Raw genomic sequence first — 18,583 nt, 5'->3', positions numbered from 1 at the left:
TTTCACCCCAGACAACCAGAGAAAGGGCACTTCTTTCTCTTCCTCCTGCGAGCCCTCTTAAAACTCAACATATGATGTGGGCTGGTGATGGCCTGCATATGTGAATCCACACACCGTAAGGGCTCAGACCTCTTTCTCTCCATTTCTTTCCCAGCTCTGCTGTTTTCCACACGTGAGGAGGAAGCAAAACCTGTGACTGAGGCATCTGCACCTGCTATCCCCCTCCCTGACAGACTTCTATAGGCAGCCAGGGTCTCACTTCTCCAGGACAGCGAGCGCGTTCCTCTTTCCCTCACTGCTGGTTTGTGGCCTGACCAACCAGATGGGTTTGGCTATAGAGTGACAGCACAATTTATCTCGAAGGACTGGAAGGCTATCTCTTCACTTGGGGATGTTTAGAAGTCAGTGTGGTAAAACTGGGTCTTACCCCAACACATGGGAAGGGGTCCAACATACTGAAAGGAGTTTCCAGGGCAAACCCTGCCCCTCCAGGAGAAGTTACAGTAGGCTTTGCATCCTCATCAACTCTGACCCACTCCCAGAATGCAATTTTTGGGGGGTGGGTTTCGAGGCAGGGTTTCTCTGTGGCTTTGGAGGCTGTCCTGGAACTCGCTCTGTAGACCAGGCTGGTCTCGAAACTCACAGACATCCACCTGCCTCTGCCTCCCGAGTGCTGGGATTAAAGGTATGTGCCACCACCACCTGGCTCAGAATGTAATTTTAAAAACTAGCTAAGTTTGACCCTCAGACTCTCAAAAAGAAAAACAAAGCCAACCTTATTTTCCTCTGTAACAAAATTTGGCCTTTAAATACACTCATAGACCAAGAATGCTGACAGCTTAATGGGACTGTAACTGTATTCTTCAATTAGATCTCCTTAGTCATCCATAGTTTTAGGACTGAGAGTCTTTCTATCCAAGTCTCCATGGCCCTGTTATAGGACCCTCAGATCTGAGAGGGGCTTCACACGTGTCTCACCAGACAATTGTTATTATTGAGTTTCTCTGTGTAACAGCCTTGACTGTCCTGGAACTCATTTTGTAGACAGAGATCCTCTGCCTCTTTAGTACTGGGATTAAAGGTGTGGGCTACCACACATGCCTCACCAGTTTCTTTTTCCTTAACTCCCACCCTTTGCCTTAATAACTCTGCTCCAGGAATGCAGGAAGCCCAGGAGGGTTTTACCCTGAAAAGCCAAGGGGAAAAGAGAACCCTGTCCGATAGTGTGTCTACCTCCCATTTATCTCTTATTCCTCTTCTTTCTTCCTTCTCTACTCTAGCAGAGCTTCCTCTCCCCACAGTGAAATCTCATAGACAGGAACCTGGACTGACTCTCTTGAAATATTTTCTACCGACACCAAGCAGCTCATTTCCTTAAGCTCAGTCCACAAGCTTCACCCCCAACCTTTTGCCTTCACATGGTCGGTCCCTCAGTGTTTAAGTTGACCTCTGTGTCCCTGAGATGTAAGTTTCCCACCTTGTTTCTGCTAAGGGTGCACTGACAAATGAGTCTCTTCTCCCAGCCCCTCCACTCCCCAACCCCTTTTTGGAAATAAGGTCTCATGTAGTCCAGGCTGACCTTGAACTTTTGATTCTCCTGCCTCCACAAGTGCTGGAATTACTGACCATGTGCTACCACCCACTTACCCAGCCTTTGCATTCTAGCAAACTCTTTACTGAGCTACATCTCCAGCCCTGTTCCGAGTTACTGCTCGCATAGCTTTCGGCTGTTGCCTGAGTCTGTCATTTGGTGTTATTTGTTTCCGTCCTTTAGATACAAGTTATACAACATGTAAGACAAAGTCCTCACAAAAGAATTGAATTAAAATTGTCCTATGAATAGAAAGAATACACATAAGCTTAGTCCTAATTTTTTAATTTGTAAGGTGTAAAAACAAACACACACACACACACACAGGGCTGGAGAACTGACGAGACAGGGAAGAGCACTTTTTGCTCTTGTAGAGGACCCAGGTTTGGTTCCAGCACTCACACAGTGTTTCACAACCATTAGCACCCCAGTTCCAAGGGTACCCAACTCACTCTTCTGACCTCTGAAGGTCGACTTCTGAGTGTGGTGAACATACATACATATACACAAAACTCAAACACATAAAACAACTAAATCTAAAAAAATTAATCTAAAAATTAGTTATTTTAAGTTTGTAATAATAAAAAATTAATTTAGCACTATAAAAACAATGTCATGCTGGCTGGTGGTAGCACAGCCTTTAATCTCAGCATTCCGGTGGCAGAAGCAAGAGGATCTCAAGAAGGCAGATCGCTGTGAGTTCAAGGTCAGCCTGGTCTATAGAGCAAGTTTCAGAACAGCCAAGGCTGTTACACATCTAAACCCTGCCTCAAAAAACACAAACTAAACAAACAAGAGCCACTAGATAACTTGGGTTAGATATTAAAATTATTTTAGTTAGTTAGTAACAGTTTATTTACTACCACCCTCTAGCAAGATGTCTTTTGTAAAAACAAAAAAGTGATTAGATGTGGCCTATGTAAGGCTTTTATTACTTCAAAAGAAAAGCATAGATTATATCAGGGATTTTAGAAATGAAAGTATGACAGAAAGGAACAAGTGTGGGAAAGAGATAGAAAAGGTTTTATGTTCAGAAACTCATTTCTGATTTTAAAAAGTTATGCTTTTGAATAAGAAAAGACTGTGGGGTCACTGAGATGGCTCAGTGAGTAAGGTGCTTGCTGCCAAGCATGGTGGCCTGAGTCCTGCTAGAATTCAGGCATCTGCACTGGCCTGTCCTTGGGGTTCCGACATGACACGCCCTCAGCTGCAGCCACTGAGAGCACCACCTGTGCACATTCACTATGTTCCCTTTAAAAGGGCCCTGTCCACCTCCCATCCACCTCCCTCCCTCCCTCCGTTCACCTCTCTTTCCTCTCTCCTGCTGCTCCTGCCTCCGGAGACAGGTCTCTCTCCTTCCCTTTTCCCTTTTTATGATTCCTTTCCCTAGTTAAAAAAAAAAAAAAAAAAACCTTTGCTTGATGTTGCATGGCATAATTCTCTCCAGAACCGTTTTTCTTAAATTACAACAAATTCAATCCCTGGGACACAAGGTCAAAAAAGTGACCTGATTCCTCCAAGTTGTCCTTAGATATCCTCATGTGTGCTGTCTTACACAAACAATTTGCACCTAACAAACGTGACCCCAGACAAACAGTCAAGGAGACTTCTCTTAGCTGCTCTAAAAGTACTTATTTCCCCTCAGTGAGCTATTCTTCCTCTAAGAATTCACCCACTTCATTTCTGTCCGTAGTATATATTCTTGATTATATAGTCATCAATTTTGGTCTGGTAAAAACTTATCCCCGTTCCCTGGGTTCATCATTTCTCGAATAACACTGAACATCACCAAAACCTGGAACAAAACAAGGACTTCAGAGATGGCCAGAAGGTGAAAGTGCTTGTTACCAAGCCTTGCGACCAAGCTTGAGCCCTGGGACCAAGTGACTCCTGTAAGTTGCCCTCTGACTTATTTCTACATGCATGTGACATGCTACATACACACAACACTTATTTTAAAGCCAGTGAAATCGCTCTTCAGAGACAAGGGCTCTTTTTCAAGTACAAACAGGAAATGTATTCCAAATGGCCCTTTAGGTCAGAGACTCAAAACTTAACTGAGAAAAAAGAACATCAAGAATAAGTAAAGGCAAGATAAAAGTCTCTTTTCTTTTTGCCAGGCCTAGGATCAAACCTAGGGCTATAATTTTCTTAATCTTTGTTTTTTTTTTTCCTTCTTTTTTTGAGATAGGATTTTACTGTGTAGTTCAGATTGACTTTAAACTTGATCTTTGTGCCTCATACTTCACAGGCTCAGGTGAAATTTCAAGTTCAAGGTTAGTGTGAACTGCACAGGTAAAGCAAGGAAAACAAGATGTGTCAGGCTAACTGAGCTGGGTGGTGATGGAGGAACCCTTTAATCCCAACATGTAGGGGACAGGGACAGGTGGATCTGAGTTTGAGGCCAGCCTGGTCTACAGAGGCATCAAGACAAAGAAACTACCAGGCAAAGAGGGGATTATGTAAATAATAGTAAAAGTGAAGGAACCAGTTTAACAGCAGAGCACTGAGATTTATAAACACCACAGGGCTGTGGGAGAAGTAGACAAACCCCTTAGAGAGACAGACAGCAGTGACCTCCGCCAGGAAAGGGCAGATCCACCAGGGGAGAAAATCAGTGATGCAGAGCCATAACTGACATCTTAGGACTGCTCTATCCAACAACAAACTATTTTGTTCCCAAGTTCACAAAGAATAATAACCACAGAGATAACCTCCTGGGCGTGAAACAGAGCCCCATTGCCTTCCCCGGTTCGCCACCTTGTCAGAACCCCGCCAGCACAGCTCTGGGAACTTCTTCGGAGCCTCATTACACAGGCATGGTGAGCAAATCATCGTTGTTGATGATTTAAGCCAACGACCCTCAGCCAGAGGCCTCAGTACAGCTTTCCTTTCCACCCCTCCAATCATGCGGTTGGTTACTGTGGTGACCTGCCTCATCTGTCAAAGACGATCACATCAGACAAATTCAGGTGTGCCTGACAGGACCATCAGGAGATGCATTCTCACCCCTAACACACACACAATTCTGACAGGACCAACAGAAGATGCATTCTCACCCCTAACACACACACAATTCTGAAGGAGCAGCGTTTTAAGAGCTCTATGCCAGGACATTTCTTATTGTACCACAATGACACTCACGGGATACACAAAGTATGAAGGAGAAATAAAAACACAGACTGGGAAGCAAAAATAAAAGTATCCCCTTTTTATAAAAGTGTCCTTGTCCCTCAATTAACTATATGACCAAAGTAAACTCAGGGAATTTACAGAAAACTTATGGGAATAATGTGCAATTATAGCAAGGATTAGGACACAGTGTTAACACCTAAAAATTATTCACTTTCCTATGTACTATCAATAAACAACTGGAACTTTATAATTAAACCTAAAATAAAATTTACATTTGCATTAAAAAGGGAATATTTAGTTATAAATCTAATGAAATATTTATGTAGACATTTAAACATTTATTTATTTGTTTAGTGTGCATCTGTGTGCCGTGTGCCACAGTGTGCACCTGGAAGTCAGGGACTATTTGTGGAAGTCCATTTCCTCCTTTCCACTTGTGCAGTCATCACCTTGGCAACAAGTACCTTTACTGGCCCAGCCATCTTAACTTTTATAAAAATCTGTGTAAGTGTTGAGGAAAGCACCAAACTAGGTAGATGATTCCACAGAATCTAAATAGTGAAGCAAGTTTAAGAAGAAGCACACTGTTAGCTCTCCCCAACTTGATCTGCAGATGTAGCACTGGACCTCAGGAGTGCCCCCAGATGTTCTGGAGACAGTGACAGAGGTTCTAGAGAACAAGTTAACACCATACTAAATGCAGAGCTGGCGAGGCAGTCCACTTCCAAGTCTTACTACAATGCTACAGAAGTGGGAAAATTATCTCATAATGGACCACAGACCCAAATGTAAAAATACGATGCTGTAGAACTCCTGGAGGCAACAGGGAAAATCTAGGTAACCTTGATTTAGCTAAGAGCTTTTAGAAGTAATAACAAAAGCATGACCCACATAAGAGGAAACTGATAAGAAAGAGCAAGCAGGGCCCTGGCAGCCACTCAGTTCAGATAAGGGAGAACTTTCCCAGGGAAAAACAGAAAAGGACACAAACAAAAAACCAAAATGAAACTAAATAAAACCAAAGTAACAGTTCTGAGAACCTGTCACAGAGGCTTCTAAATTCCCAGGCTCGCCTCAAATGCATGGCCTACCACTATGCTGCACTTAGAGACCTACCTTTGGTTAGCCCTTTATACTTGCAAAATCAGTACTTAACAGACATGCAGTAATGCAGATTTGACCCTGATCTGCAAAGAAAGGGGACAAAACAGTCCTTAGCAAACACCTACCAAAGTAATGGGTCTGGAAACAAGGAACTCTGCCAAGCCCTAAGGGTGGAATTTCCAGTCCACCATCTCTTACATACTTCTGAGACAAAATGAAGGAAAGGTGATATGAAATATATACTATTTTCCACAGGTCTCCATTTCTATTAATGAACCAACACCCTCCCCTACCCCCCCTCTTTGAGGCAGGGTTTCTCTGTGTAGCTTTGGAGGCTGTCCTGGAACTCACTCTGTAGACCAGGCTGGTCTCTATCTAACTCAGAAATCCGACTGCCTCCGCCTCCCAAATACTGGGATCTCCCAAGTGCTGGGATTAAAGGTGTGTGACACCACAGCTTGCCTGTCTCTTTAATCTGTTTCCGGATAGGAAGGGGTAGTGATGAGTAGCAGAACTTCCAGATTCCAGAAACCAGGTTGATTTCATTAAAATTGAAATCTTGGGTTGGAGAGGTGCCCAGTGGTTAAGAGCACTGACTGTCTTTCAGAGGACCTGGATCTAGTTCCTGGTACCATACAGGATGGCTCACAACTGTTTCTAACTCCAGGTCCAGGAATCCAATGTCCTCTTCTGGCCCTGGTGGGCACTAAGCATGCAGGCATACATGCAGGCAAAACACTATACACATAAAATGAATAAAAAATCAAATTGAACACTTCCATGGCTGAGACACTGCTGGGGGTAGCACACATGTGGCACATGCAAAGCCACTGGCTCAACCACCAGCCCCCCAACCAACCCACCAACCAACCAACCAACCACCAGCACACCAACCAACCCACCAACCAACCAACCAACCAACCAACCACCAGCACACCAACCAACCCACCAACCAACCAACCAACCAACCACCAGCACACCAACCAACCAACCAACCAACCAACCACCAGCACACCAACCAACCCACCAACCAACCAACCACCAGCACACCAACCAACCAACCAACCAACCAACCAACCAACCACCAGCACACCAACCAACCAACCAACCAACCAACCAACCAACCAACCAACCAAGAGACAAACTTCGGCTCTGCCAAAGCCCACCGTTAAGAGAACAGACAGATCAGATTGGAAGCAGTTATCTATGTAAAATACCAACTCATGAAAGACATAGCTTAACCATACAGAGAGCTTACAAAGCTCAACAAAAAATGAAAGAATGACTTAATTAAAAACTGGGCCTAAGAGATGGAGACTCACCAATCAGTAAGATGCTTGCCTGGAAAGCACGAGAACCAGCCTTCGATCGCTAGAACCCACATTAAAATAAAATGAAAAAGCTGTGTGTGGTGACACAACTGTAATCCCAGTGCTGCAGGGCACAAGACAGGTTCAGCCTAGCTTCCGTGTGTGCGCATGTGTGCACACAATCACAACACTCTTAAGGGGATGGGCTATGGAGACAAGAAAATCACTTGGAAGCCCTTTAGTCAGCTAGTCTGAAGTATGCAGCATGGCAAGAACAAGAGAAATCCTGTCTTTTTTTTTTTTTTTTTTTTTTTCGAGACAGGGTTTCTCTGTGGCTTTGGAGGCTGTCCTGGAACTCGCTTGGTAGTCCAAGCTGGTCTCGAACTTACAGAGATCCGCCTGCTTCTTCCTCCCGAGCGCTGGGATTAAAGGTGTGTGCCACCAACGCCTGGCGAGAAATCCTGTCTTAAAATCTATGTAGATGGAGAACTAACTCGTAAGAATTGTCCACATATGTACTGTGGCATGCAAGTGCCCTTCCTCTCTCCCTCCCTCCCTTCCTCTCTCACACATGATAAAATGTAAAAAAAAAAAAAAAAATCAAAGAAAACAACAACAAGAATAACTTAAAGTAAGATGAGTGGTGGCAGTCAGGAGGGGGACAAGTAGGCAGTGACAGAAAACAAAATTACCCTAATAGGCCCCAGAAAAACACAGACATTTTCTGGGAACCAACTTGGAGTAAGGTCCGAGAGGCTGGAGGACAAGCACCCTGTCCCAAAAGGAGTCTCTGCTATACTTCTGGAGGGCAGTCTGCTCCAAGCCTCAAGTCCATGGGCCCAGACGCTCCATTCTGTGTAAACTGTGAACAAATGTATCGAATAGCCCTCTTCACTTGAACCTAAAATGTGACCAAGGCAATCCTTCTCCAGTGAAGGAATACATGTGAACGGAGACTAGTCCTAGCAAGAAATCAGCAGCCATGGGTGTGGCTGACAGGCCTGGATCAGAGCATTCTCAAGAGTCCCTGTCCCAGACCTCCTGACTCCTTGCAGACCCAGCAGCCAGCCTAGCCTCACTGCTAGGAGCAGAGACATGGGGCAGTGTCTGCTTGACCCCTGCTCACCTCACCAACCCATTTCCAGGGCACTGGGATCTGAGTCTCACAGCTGCAGGGTCCTCATCACTCAAAAACAGACTTCTCCCCTAGGGCCATGGCCCTTTAGGCTACTGTCTACTTATTATGCTCCCATCAAGGCTAACTGGTTTTTAAAAAGCACTGTTCCTGGCCTTGCATCAATGCTCACATCTCCCATACAACCTCTGCACTGGGTTCCACCCCCACAATCCTGGTAAGACTGCAGATAAACAACCACCTTTCCCCACACAGCCCAGAGCACCTTTCCCTCTTAATCCCTTCTGGAAAGGGACCCAGCTCAGTCCCTCATCTAGCCAGTCCTTCAGACGCTGATCTCACACCCCAGTTTTAGGCTGGGTCCTGTTCAAAGTCCTGGTGGTGCCTGGAAGCATCTTAAACCCAATTCCCTTCAGCAGCCTGGGCGTGGCTCCTGTGGGGGAAGAGGGACCATCCTAGTCTCTGCCCTGGACACTCCTTTCCTTCGCAGGCCCCAGTCCATAGTTCATCTGACTACTACTTCCTCTTGTCTCCTGGCAGCTGTGGGCACTGGCCCTACACAGCAGAGGGTAATCCTCTACCCTCATTGAATAATGCCGCAGAAGACCAGCCCAGCCTTTTCCATCACACCAAGACAGAATAAACAACAACAGAATTCCGTATTTGAGCTTTTAGTCAAAGAACAAACAAGATCCATAGAAAATGCAACAGGTAACTTTCTATACACTCAAGGCCAAAAGAACTCTTACTACTCTAGAAGAAGGGGCAAGTCATGGATAAGGAAACTATCATATAACTGGTGTAAGAGGCAGATAGAGAATAATTCCTTCAAATCAGACTAAAAAGCTTCTTTTAAATTAATGGGGAAAAAAACCCAAAAACAAACCCTGTCAACCAAACTGGCCCTTTCTCAAAACTGCACTAGACCATGAACTTCAAAAAAAACAAACAAAAACCAGATACTAGGCCTGATGGCACACACCTTTAGTCCCAGTACTCAGGAGGCAGAGGCAGGTGGATCTCTGTGAATTGGAGGCCAGACAACCTCTATATAACAGGTTCCCGACCAAGCAGTGAGAACCTTCTCAAAACAAGCAAAAGGCGCTAAAGATATGGCTAGGTGACTAGGAGCACTTGTTGCTCTTCTGGAGGATGCTGGTTCAAATCCCAGCACTCGTGTCTGACAGCTCACAACTGCATATATCAAACTTCAGGGGATCCAATGCCCTCTTCTGGGCCCTGATAATAAATTTAAAAAACAAACAAAAAAACTAACAAAAAATCCTATAAACCACTAGATATTTCCAAAAAGGACAAACTTGGATACATAAACAATGGTTAAAAAAAAGTAATAAGCAGAATATTAAATTTAATACTAAATTTTTTTTTTTTTTTGGTTTTTCGAGACAGGGTTTCTCTGTGGCTTTGGGGGCTGTCCTGGAACTCACTTTGTAGACCAGGCTGCCCTCGAACTCACAGAGATCCGCCTGCCTCTGCCTCCCGAGTGCTGGGATTAAAGGCGTGCGCCACCAACGCCCGGCCTTAATACTAAAATTTTAATGGTTACTTGAAGAGGTAAAAACACAAGCAGTACAAACCAAAACCCTGGACTATCTGACCTGGGAGGCTAATATGGTTAACTGATCAGCTCTATTCAGTCACAGAAAGATGAACACTATATAAAAATGCATTCATATGTATATACATATGCATGTATATAAGTATATATGAATGCATATATGTATTTTTTTCCCTTTTTCAGATGGGTCTCATGCGGTCCAGAATGGTCTTGAAATCTTGAATCTCTTATCTTTACATCCTGAAGATAGGGTATTACCACACCCAACAGTACATGTTTGTTTTTAAAACAGAGTAACAAACTGGGCATGAGGGCTCACGTTTGCATCACCAACACTCTAAGGCCAAAGCAGGAGGATTGTTGAGTTTAAAGTTGCCTAAGTTACAGAGTTGTCTTTCAAGCTATATAGAGCTGTAGTGTGAGACCATTTCTCCAAAAGCAAATAACAAAAAAGGAAAGGTTAACAAATTAAAAAATAAAAATTCCAATTTATTGCTGGGCATTGGTGGCACACGCCTTTAATCCCAACACTCAGGAGGCAGAGGCAGAAGGATCTCTGGGAGTTCAAGAACAGCCTGGTCTACAGAGTGAGTGGCATGATAGTCTCCAAAGCTACACAGAGAAACCCTGTCTCAAAAAAAAATTCCAACTTATTGATAATGTAAGTAGATTTAAGTACTCTATAAAGCAACTCTTAAAGTCAATTAAAATTTATTTATAAAATAAAGTGACATGAAAAGACTGAAATGAAGGAATACAGAAATAATACATAGGTGGGTGTGGTGGCCACGCCTATCATCCCAGTACTTGGGAGGTTGAGGCAGGAGGATCGGCAGGTCAAGGCCAGACTTGGCTACACTGTAAGAGGGGACAGGCATCGAGGAAGAGGCTGCCTTGAACAAGTCTTCAAGCTCCTGGGAGCTGGAGGGAGGGGCAGAACAGGAAGCTGGAATGAAGCCTGAGAAACCAAATGAGGCTGAATCTCAAAACAAGGTCTTTAAAAAGGAGAGAAAGGTGTCTGTGCTTCTGATCATCAGGAAGATGGACACATCTAACAAGGCTTCCATTCAAATCTAAAGCAAAAGTTGATAGTCAGTCAGGTATGGTGGTTCAGGTGTGTAATCTTAGTACTTGAGAAGTAGAGGCTGACGATAACCACAAGTTCAAGGCCAGCCTGAGCTATACAGGGAGACCCTGCCTCAAAAGACTAACCAAAACCAGTGACTTGACAGACACAGGAAGACACGGGCACCTCTGGAATCGCAGTAGAGCATTTAAGAGAATGCTGAGTGCCTCACCTTTCTAGAAGTCAGCTGACTTTGTACCTTTCCAGAAGTTAGGCAACGGCTCTGCTGAGTCACACCAGGGCCAAGGTCTCAGTCTCAGGCCAGAAAAGAACAATGTAACCAGACAGAGGAGAGGACACCTTATTCTGAGCTCAAGTCAAAAGTAAAGGCACTGGCTGACAAGTCTGATGACCCTGTTCAAACCACTGTACCAGCCACAATGAAATCTCAACAGTTTAAAAAGCAGGCTTAAAGACAACATAGCATTAAATCTCACTATAATAAAAGTCAAAGTAACTCCAAAAAATCTCTCCCCTTTACTAACCTATCTGCTTCAGAGCTATTTAAATTAAAGCTCTAGGATTAAGACGGACTCAAGGCTGAGATGACAAAGTATCGGTGACGAACAAGTATAGCACAAAGCAAATCCAGAATGGGCCCCCAGGCAGAAAAGACTCACAGCCTCAACTGCAGGTTTTAGGCTAGGAAATTTTGCAGAAGCCTGAACAACTAAAACCTAAAGCAAGAAGAATGAAACAATATAGTAACAGCAATGGAAACAATGTAGACAGAGCCAGGGCTAACTGAGAAAGTTCTGTACTAGTGGTCACAGCAAAAGATACCAAAGCAACATCACGAGTGAGAATTCACAAAAGTAGTCCACCCAGATGAGCTTGTGACTGGCTTCTCTCCCCAGATGCACCTAAAAAGTCACAGGCTTCACTGTCTCCGCAGAGGGCAGAGGTCCGGGAGGCCCTGAAAGTTTTGCTGTAGCAGACAGACAGGTCCATCATTCCTGTACTGGCAAAGGCTGATACAGGTAAGCAAACGTGGTCAGAAAAGCTTTCCATGTGTACTGAACACTATCCCCACCATCCTTACTCTAGTAAGAAATAACCAGAAATCAAAATATTTTTTCTTTTTGGAGACAGAGTCTCCAAAGTGGCCTTGAACTCACAGATCCACCTACCTTTACCTCCTGGATTCTGGGGATTCAAGTTATGGGCCACTATACCTAGCTTAGAAATCAATTTTTAATTATGGGCCACTATGCCTAGCTTAGAAATCAATTTTTAAAAGTAAAACATATAGGCAGGTAAGATGGCTCAGCAATTGGAGACACTTGCTGCCAAGTCTGAGCACCTGAGCTCAACTCTGGGACCACTAATGCCCAAAATTGTCCTCAGATCTGCCCACGTGTGCCATAGTATCCTCCTGACCCCCCACATAGACACAAAATAAATGCAATTCAAAAAATAATAAAATAATGGGAGAGTAAAAAACACAGCCAATAAATATTTGAAATTTATATATCTACACTAATCTTTTAAAACAAAGAATAAAATTTGGGAGGTATATAAAAAGTTTTCCCTTTTTTTGGAAACTGGAGGGACTCACTCAATAACCTATGTATCTCAGACGGAACTCAGATTCACGGCAATCCTCCTGTCTCAGCCTCCAGCCTCAGCCACCACACACACACAAATGCTCGAACCGCAGGCAAAATAAACACCTGGTTAAATTTTCACTCGCTCTATCTAGCATTTAATCTTTATTAAGAGGGCCAGCAAGATGGCTCAGCCAGTAAAAGCCCTGCTGCCAACAACGCGACACCCGAGTTCCGTCTCTAGGACTGACATGGCAGAAGAGAACGGACTCCTGACAGACCCTAAAAGCTCTTCTGACTCCATTCACGTATCGATAGCTCAGGAGGGACTTGAAAATTAAAGCTTCGCCTGAGATTTTGTCCTGGCAGTATGAGAGGCCACACCCAGCTTTCCTAAACACCTGAAAAAGAGGTTAGCTAGACGGAGGCAGGGGCAGGTGGATCTCTGAGTTCCAGGCCAGCCTGGTCTACACAGGGCAATGTGAATGGAGGTCAGCAGACAGGGAGAGCAACATGCTGACCCTGTCTCAAACCCCCAGCCCAGATAAAAAAAAAAGTATTCGTATGTTTTACTTTTTCCCTTTGGGATCCATCCCCCTTCAATGGAGTCTCTGAGCCTGCTGACCTGGTTTTTACTTTTGTTTTCAGACAGGGTATCTTTACGTCAGCAGCTCTTAACCCATGGGTCGTGACCCCTTGGAGGGTTGAAGGATCCTTTCATAGAGGCTGCCTAAAACCATCAGAAAACAGATATATGCAGAGCAGTAGCGGTGGACAACTTTAATTCTAACACTCAGGAGGCAGAGGCAGGCAGATTTCTGAGGCCAGCTTGGTCTACAGAGAAACCCTGTCTAGAAAAACCAAGAAAAAAATAAAAATAAAAAAATAGATATTTACATTACTATTAACTGTAGAAAAATTATAGTTATGAAGAAGCAATGAAAATACTTTTATAGTCAGGGATCACCGCAATATGAAATAACTGCATTACAGGGTCACAGCATCAGGAAGGTTGAGAACCACTGCTCCATGTAGTCCTGGCTAGCCTGGAGCTAACTACATAGAGCAGGCTCACCTCGAACTCACAGATCCACCTGCCTCTGCCTCTTGGGCACTGAGATTAAAGGTGTGCGTCACCATGCCTGCCTACTTGCAATCTTCATACACACAGACCTCTCCTGTGATTGGATCTCCTACACCCTGGGTCTGGGATCTCTGGTCGTTGAGCACTCTCAGGAGAGCACAGGAATGTGTAGCCACAGACACCAGGCACACAGCAGGCAAACCTCTCCTAGGCAGAGGAAGGAAGGCAGGGAAGCACGCGCTGGCTAAGTACTGACCGTGGCTGGGGGGCAGCAGGCCACTTAGGTAGGGGACGTAGGGGAGACTTGCTCTCCTCAGCTCGTCCAGCTTCTCCTGCAGCTTTCGAACCTGGCTGTCGGAGCGGCTGACCCTCTGCCGAAGGCTCTTTAGCTCTCCATTCTTCTTTTCTACCTGCTCCCGGAGGCAGCACACTTGGCTCTTGTTCTGCCGAGCCGAAAAGCAGTAGGAGTGCAGTGAGTCAATGAGCTTGCAGGCCCCGGAGGCCGACAGGATGACCTCGTTGATAGACATGGGGCTGGCATCACTGTGCTCACTCTGCACGGCTTCCGCGGCTGGCTTTGGGGTGACATCAGCAGGAGGGGCGGAGGGGCTCTGGGAAGCCTTCTGAGGGGTTGCGGTAAGTGAGGAACTTGGGGGACTCTGGGCCACGCTGTTCCCACTGCACCTTGGTTCCGTCTCTCTCTTCGGCCTCTTTCGGTCAATGGGCTCACGGGGGACAGCTGGCCTCTCTCGAGTGTGCCTGGAGGAGAAACTGTAAGAATGAAGTGAGCCAATGAATTTGCAAGCCCCAGATCCTGGGGGTGTGAAGTCGTCCATGGAGATACCACTCTTGTCTGCCCCGCCTGCGTCATGAGAGGACGAGGCCTTCTGGTGGTCAGCCACCACCGTAGCTGACACTTCTGCTGCTTCCCGGCTGCGGGCCAGCGGGGGGGCCAGTCCAGCTCCAGGAGTTCTGTCTAGGGACTGCCCCTGCTCCTGACTGACAGCTCCTGCGGTGGCCTTGGGGGCTGCATCACTTTGCGAAGCTCGCTTCAACTTTCGGGACTCAGGCTTGGCCATCGAGCTATCACTTGAGGGCAGTGAGGAGCTGACGGTTCCTGGCCCTGTGGCTGTGCTTGTGTGGCCTCTCACGCTCCCTGCGGTCTTTCTCCTAGCATGGCCATGGCCTCCAGCCCCCCTCTTCTTCTCCGACAGGTGGAAAATAGAGGGTACAGCTGTGGGCTTCAGCAGGCGATGTTGGTCCTCCAGTCTTTTGGAGAAACTATCTTTGGTGAAATGCTCACTGCAGAGGAATGAATACTTAGTGGGGGTCCAATTATCCCTCTGAACGGCTTTCAACCACTGAATCAGTCGTTTGGAGTCCTTTAGGGGGAACCTGCAGGGCAAATAACAAAGTACTTAGAAATACTGAGACACCTTTCCCTAAAACTACCATCAATACAAATAAACCAAGTATTTTTGCGAGCATCCAAACTCGTACTGATGTCAACCACTTAAAAACTCATTAGGATTTCAGGGCATCTTGCAGGTCATTACTGAAATGGAAAGGAGAAAGCGCTACCTACCGTCTCTTTTAGGATCCTGAGTCTATAGGGTAGAGAGGAAAGGATATGCCTCCTAGGTGTGGCAAATGACCCTGGGCACAAAAGGATGCTCAGAGACACCAGACAATAGGAAATAGCTTTCATAAGTGGACCACTGACCAAATCATCCGGTACCTGAAAAGAAGGGTCTGGGTGCTAGGCCTCCGATGAGAAGCCCATAGAGTTGGGAGCAAGAGACTAGGAAATATCTCAGAGACCCAGCTAAAAGCCAGCACAGCTGGGGCTCAAGCAGTTCAGGGTATAGGAAACAGCTTTAGCAGAAAGCCCCAAAGCTCCAGCCGGGCCTAATGGTGCAAGACTGTGATCTCGGTCACTCTGAAGTAAAAGGGTCGCAAGTTCAACATCTACCTGGACTAGATTAAGTTCAAGGGCTACCTGAGTAACTGTGTCTTTTTACATAAAGAGCCAGGTGTTGTAGTGGCCACCTGTAATTCCAGTACTCAGGAGGTGAGGATGGGATGATTAGGAAGGCAGTGTCCTTCTTAGTTACAGGAGGCCAGCCTCACTCACCTCAGCTGATTCTGTCTCAAAAAAAAAAAAAAAGAGCAACAAGTTGCTTGTGGTGGCTCATGCCCATAATCCTAGCACCTGGGAGGGAGAGGCAGGAGGACCGCCACAAGTTTGAGACCTGCGTAAACTATAACTGAATTGTAGGCCAACAAAGCCATTCAATTCAAAGCTATTTGTCTCAAAACACCAAAACCAAACAACAAAACCAAAACACCCTAGCAATAAAAAACGGTAAATTATGTTGTATGTCTCAGCGGGAAAATGTTTAAAAAAGATGATTGATAACATGTTTAGTAATTTCTTCCCTCATCTAACGAAGCTATTTAATGATCACTTATGAAGGTAAGGTCTGTAGGGTTGGTGGCCACGATCTCCCAGCGATTAGGAGGCAGGTGGGAACCAAGACTAGCCCTAACAGGATGGATCTGGATGTTCTAAGCAAGCCGGCCTTCTAACGTTATTTCTCAATGTTTTGTTGAGTTTGACTCCTAGAGTTCCCCGCCCCCCAGTTCGGGCACCGTTTATCCTACACCACGTTAGAACACCGAGAATGCCAAGCAGCAGTCCTTGCAACTCTGCCCCATTTTCAGAAGATTGTTAACAAAACTTTTAGGACGCGTTTTAACTGAAACTGTCAAGGAACCATTCTGGCTGATTTGTATGACTGCTTCGCGGTACTAGGTTTTGTTTGGAAGCAGACCGTAAAGACCGGAGCCTTAATGTTTTAACCCTGTGAACTTTCAACAGACGCGTGCCATTCCCCTCTTCATATTTTAACACCGAGTCCTAAAAGGTAGCAGGATGCGCGAAGCGGCTTCCAAGGCAGAGCCCCTTCGCTCGCCGTTCACCCCTGCTGGAAATCACAGGAGAGGACCAACTGAAACCGGGAGTCTTGGAAGCCTTCGGAAGGCGCGGCCCGCTCGGGGGCCACCCGAGAACCGTCCGGGAAGCCCTTCCACGGTCCTCCCGCCGGCCTCTGCCGGAATGCAGGACGCGGGAGGTGTTCAGCGCCAGTGCCCTGGCCGCAGGACCCCCGAGGGGAGCGATGAGGGCTGTGGATGCAGGAAGTCGAGCTGCGTGCGCCGGGCCGCACTCCTGCCTCACACCTCCGGGCGGGCTGTCCCGCCGAGGCAGGAGCGGAGAACTGCCCGAGCCCTAAGAGCAGGGTTAGCCCGAGAGAGCGCCCTTGCAGGATGCTCCCGAAACTGGCAGCGCCGGCCCAAATCAGTGCGGCGCCGGTTGGTGGCGGTGGCCGGGGGGAAGGGGGGCTCCGGCCGCTTTACCCGAGGCATGGCCGCGCTGCTCCCCGAAGCCGGCGGTCCGGACCAAGGTCACAAAGCTCCACGACCCCGTCCACCTCCCTCAGCAGCGCTCGGCTAGCCGGCTCCCCCGCTCCCGGTGCCCCGAGTCCGGCCCACCGCGCGGCCTCAGTTTCCCCGCGGGCCCGGCCCGGGCGGGGGCGTGGCGGACCCGGAGGCGGGCCGCGTACCTGTGGAAGGAGACAGCGCGCTTCTCGCCTTTGCCCTGCCGGTTGGAGCAGTTCACCGCCGCGCAGCAGATCACCATTGCGGGCCTCGGTCGTGGGCGCCGCCAGGCTCCGGTGCTCGCCGCCCGCCCGCCGGCCCGACCCGCCCCGAGGGAGCGCGGCGACACAGCTCGGGACGTGGGCCGCGGCCGAGCCGTACGGCAAGATGGCTGCGCGCTGCCGCCCGCACCACGCTGCGCCCGGGCGGCCGGGCCACGGCGCGAGCGTCGCGGCCGCAGCGGGCGGCGAGTCCGTACCGAGACATGCGCGGGGGAACCGTCTGTACGGAAAGATGGCTGCGCCGGGCGGGCGGCGCTCGGGCCGGCTCCAGGGCGCTTCCGAAGCGGCGGCGGCGGCGGGCGGCGCGGGGCGGGGCGATCGGGTCCGGTCGCCAACCACACGCGGCCCAGGCCCCGCCCCCGCGCTCCCACCGCCGTACGGCGAGATGGCGACGCCCGCGCTTCCGCTGCGCCGCGCTTGGCTACCTCGGCTTCCCGTCGCTGTGTCGCGCAGTAGTCCGTCGGAGCGACACCGCGGTCAGTCGGCGACCGGACAGGGAAGATGGACGCAGGTGAGGAGGGCGGGCGCCTGCCCTGTCGCGGGCGGGCCGGCTGGCTCCTGAGGCCGCCCGGTGGGGCGGGGGCCGGTGCGTTTAGCAGGGCGGGCCGCAGCGCTCCGCACCCGGTTAGCGGGGTCACCAGTCAACGCCGCGGCCTCCGGCGCCTCCGAGGCCCTTGGTGAGCGCCCCAGCCAATGGGCTCGGCGGCTCCGGGAGTGGGGACCGCGAGCCTGGGGGACGATCAGGACGCGGGTACATTGGTGACAGGGGCGGACCCGTGCGCCGCGGAGCTAGGCCATACCGTGAAGAAGCCGAGCTCTTTAACTTCTGTCAAGTTGTCGGCGGAGGTTCCAGCAGTCGCAGGATGCGCATCTTTTGTCTTTAAAGTTCAGTAACCTGTGTAGGTGACCCACGCTTCTGTTTCTGCGGCTGGGGACCGCGATCCAGTCGCATCCTACTTTTGACTTCTTGGCGTCCTAATACCGGGTTAAGTGTGGGTGTTGTTTTTGAACTGACTCTTGCTTCCGAAGCCCCAGAGAGAGAGAGAGTGCAGATCTTTGTTTTTCCTGACAAGCTGTCTTGGAGATGTAAATCTACCAAATACATCGTTTCCAAACAGACCTAAAAATATGCATCCCGCCCGCCCCAAAGGTTCTCTCTTTCATTCCCACAGCAGCATTAGAGTTTGAGGTTTTGTTTTTTTCTTCGAGATAGGGTTTCTCTGTATTGCTTTGGAGGCTGTCCTGAAACTCAC

General features: G+C 47.9%; 2 protein-coding genes across 3 annotated transcripts in view; one reads left to right on the top strand and one right to left on the bottom strand.

Annotated features, from left to right (window-relative positions):
• Thap4 (THAP domain containing 4) overlaps nt 1-17,578 on the bottom strand; it is a 37,768-nt gene extending 20,190 nt beyond the window's left edge. Inside the window, exons 1-2 of one of the 2 annotated variants that reach the window (XM_005077190.4) lie at nt 17,235-17,578; nt 13,868-15,006 (exon numbers count right to left, since the gene is read on the bottom strand). In XM_005077190.4, the coding sequence (XP_005077247.1) occupies nt 13,868-15,006; nt 17,235-17,311 (1,216 nt within the window). In that variant the 5' untranslated portion in view covers nt 17,312-17,578. Of the gene's footprint in view, nt 1-13,867; nt 15,007-17,028; nt 17,151-17,234 lie in introns of those variants that run through there. The other variant, XM_013118477.3, reaches the window with a different exon arrangement.
• A 131-nt stretch (nt 17,579-17,709) lies between these two features.
• Nucleotides 17,710-18,583, top strand: part of Atg4b (autophagy related 4B cysteine peptidase) — a 29,946-nt gene continuing 29,072 nt past the window's right edge. Inside the window, exon 1 of the mRNA XM_005077189.4 lies at nt 17,710-17,841. Coding sequence (XP_005077246.1) covers nt 17,832-17,841 — 10 coding nt within the window. The 5' untranslated portion in view covers nt 17,710-17,831. The remainder of the gene's footprint in view (nt 17,842-18,583) is intronic.

This window comes from Mesocricetus auratus, unplaced genomic scaffold (genome assembly GCF_017639785.1).
Source record: "Mesocricetus auratus isolate SY011 unplaced genomic scaffold, BCM_Maur_2.0 Super-Scaffold_100010, whole genome shotgun sequence".
Classification (NCBI taxonomy): domain Eukaryota; kingdom Metazoa; phylum Chordata; class Mammalia; order Rodentia; family Cricetidae; genus Mesocricetus; species Mesocricetus auratus.
The sequence above is the reverse complement of the archived record's forward strand: the minus strand, read 5'-3'. Positions and strand labels throughout refer to the sequence as shown.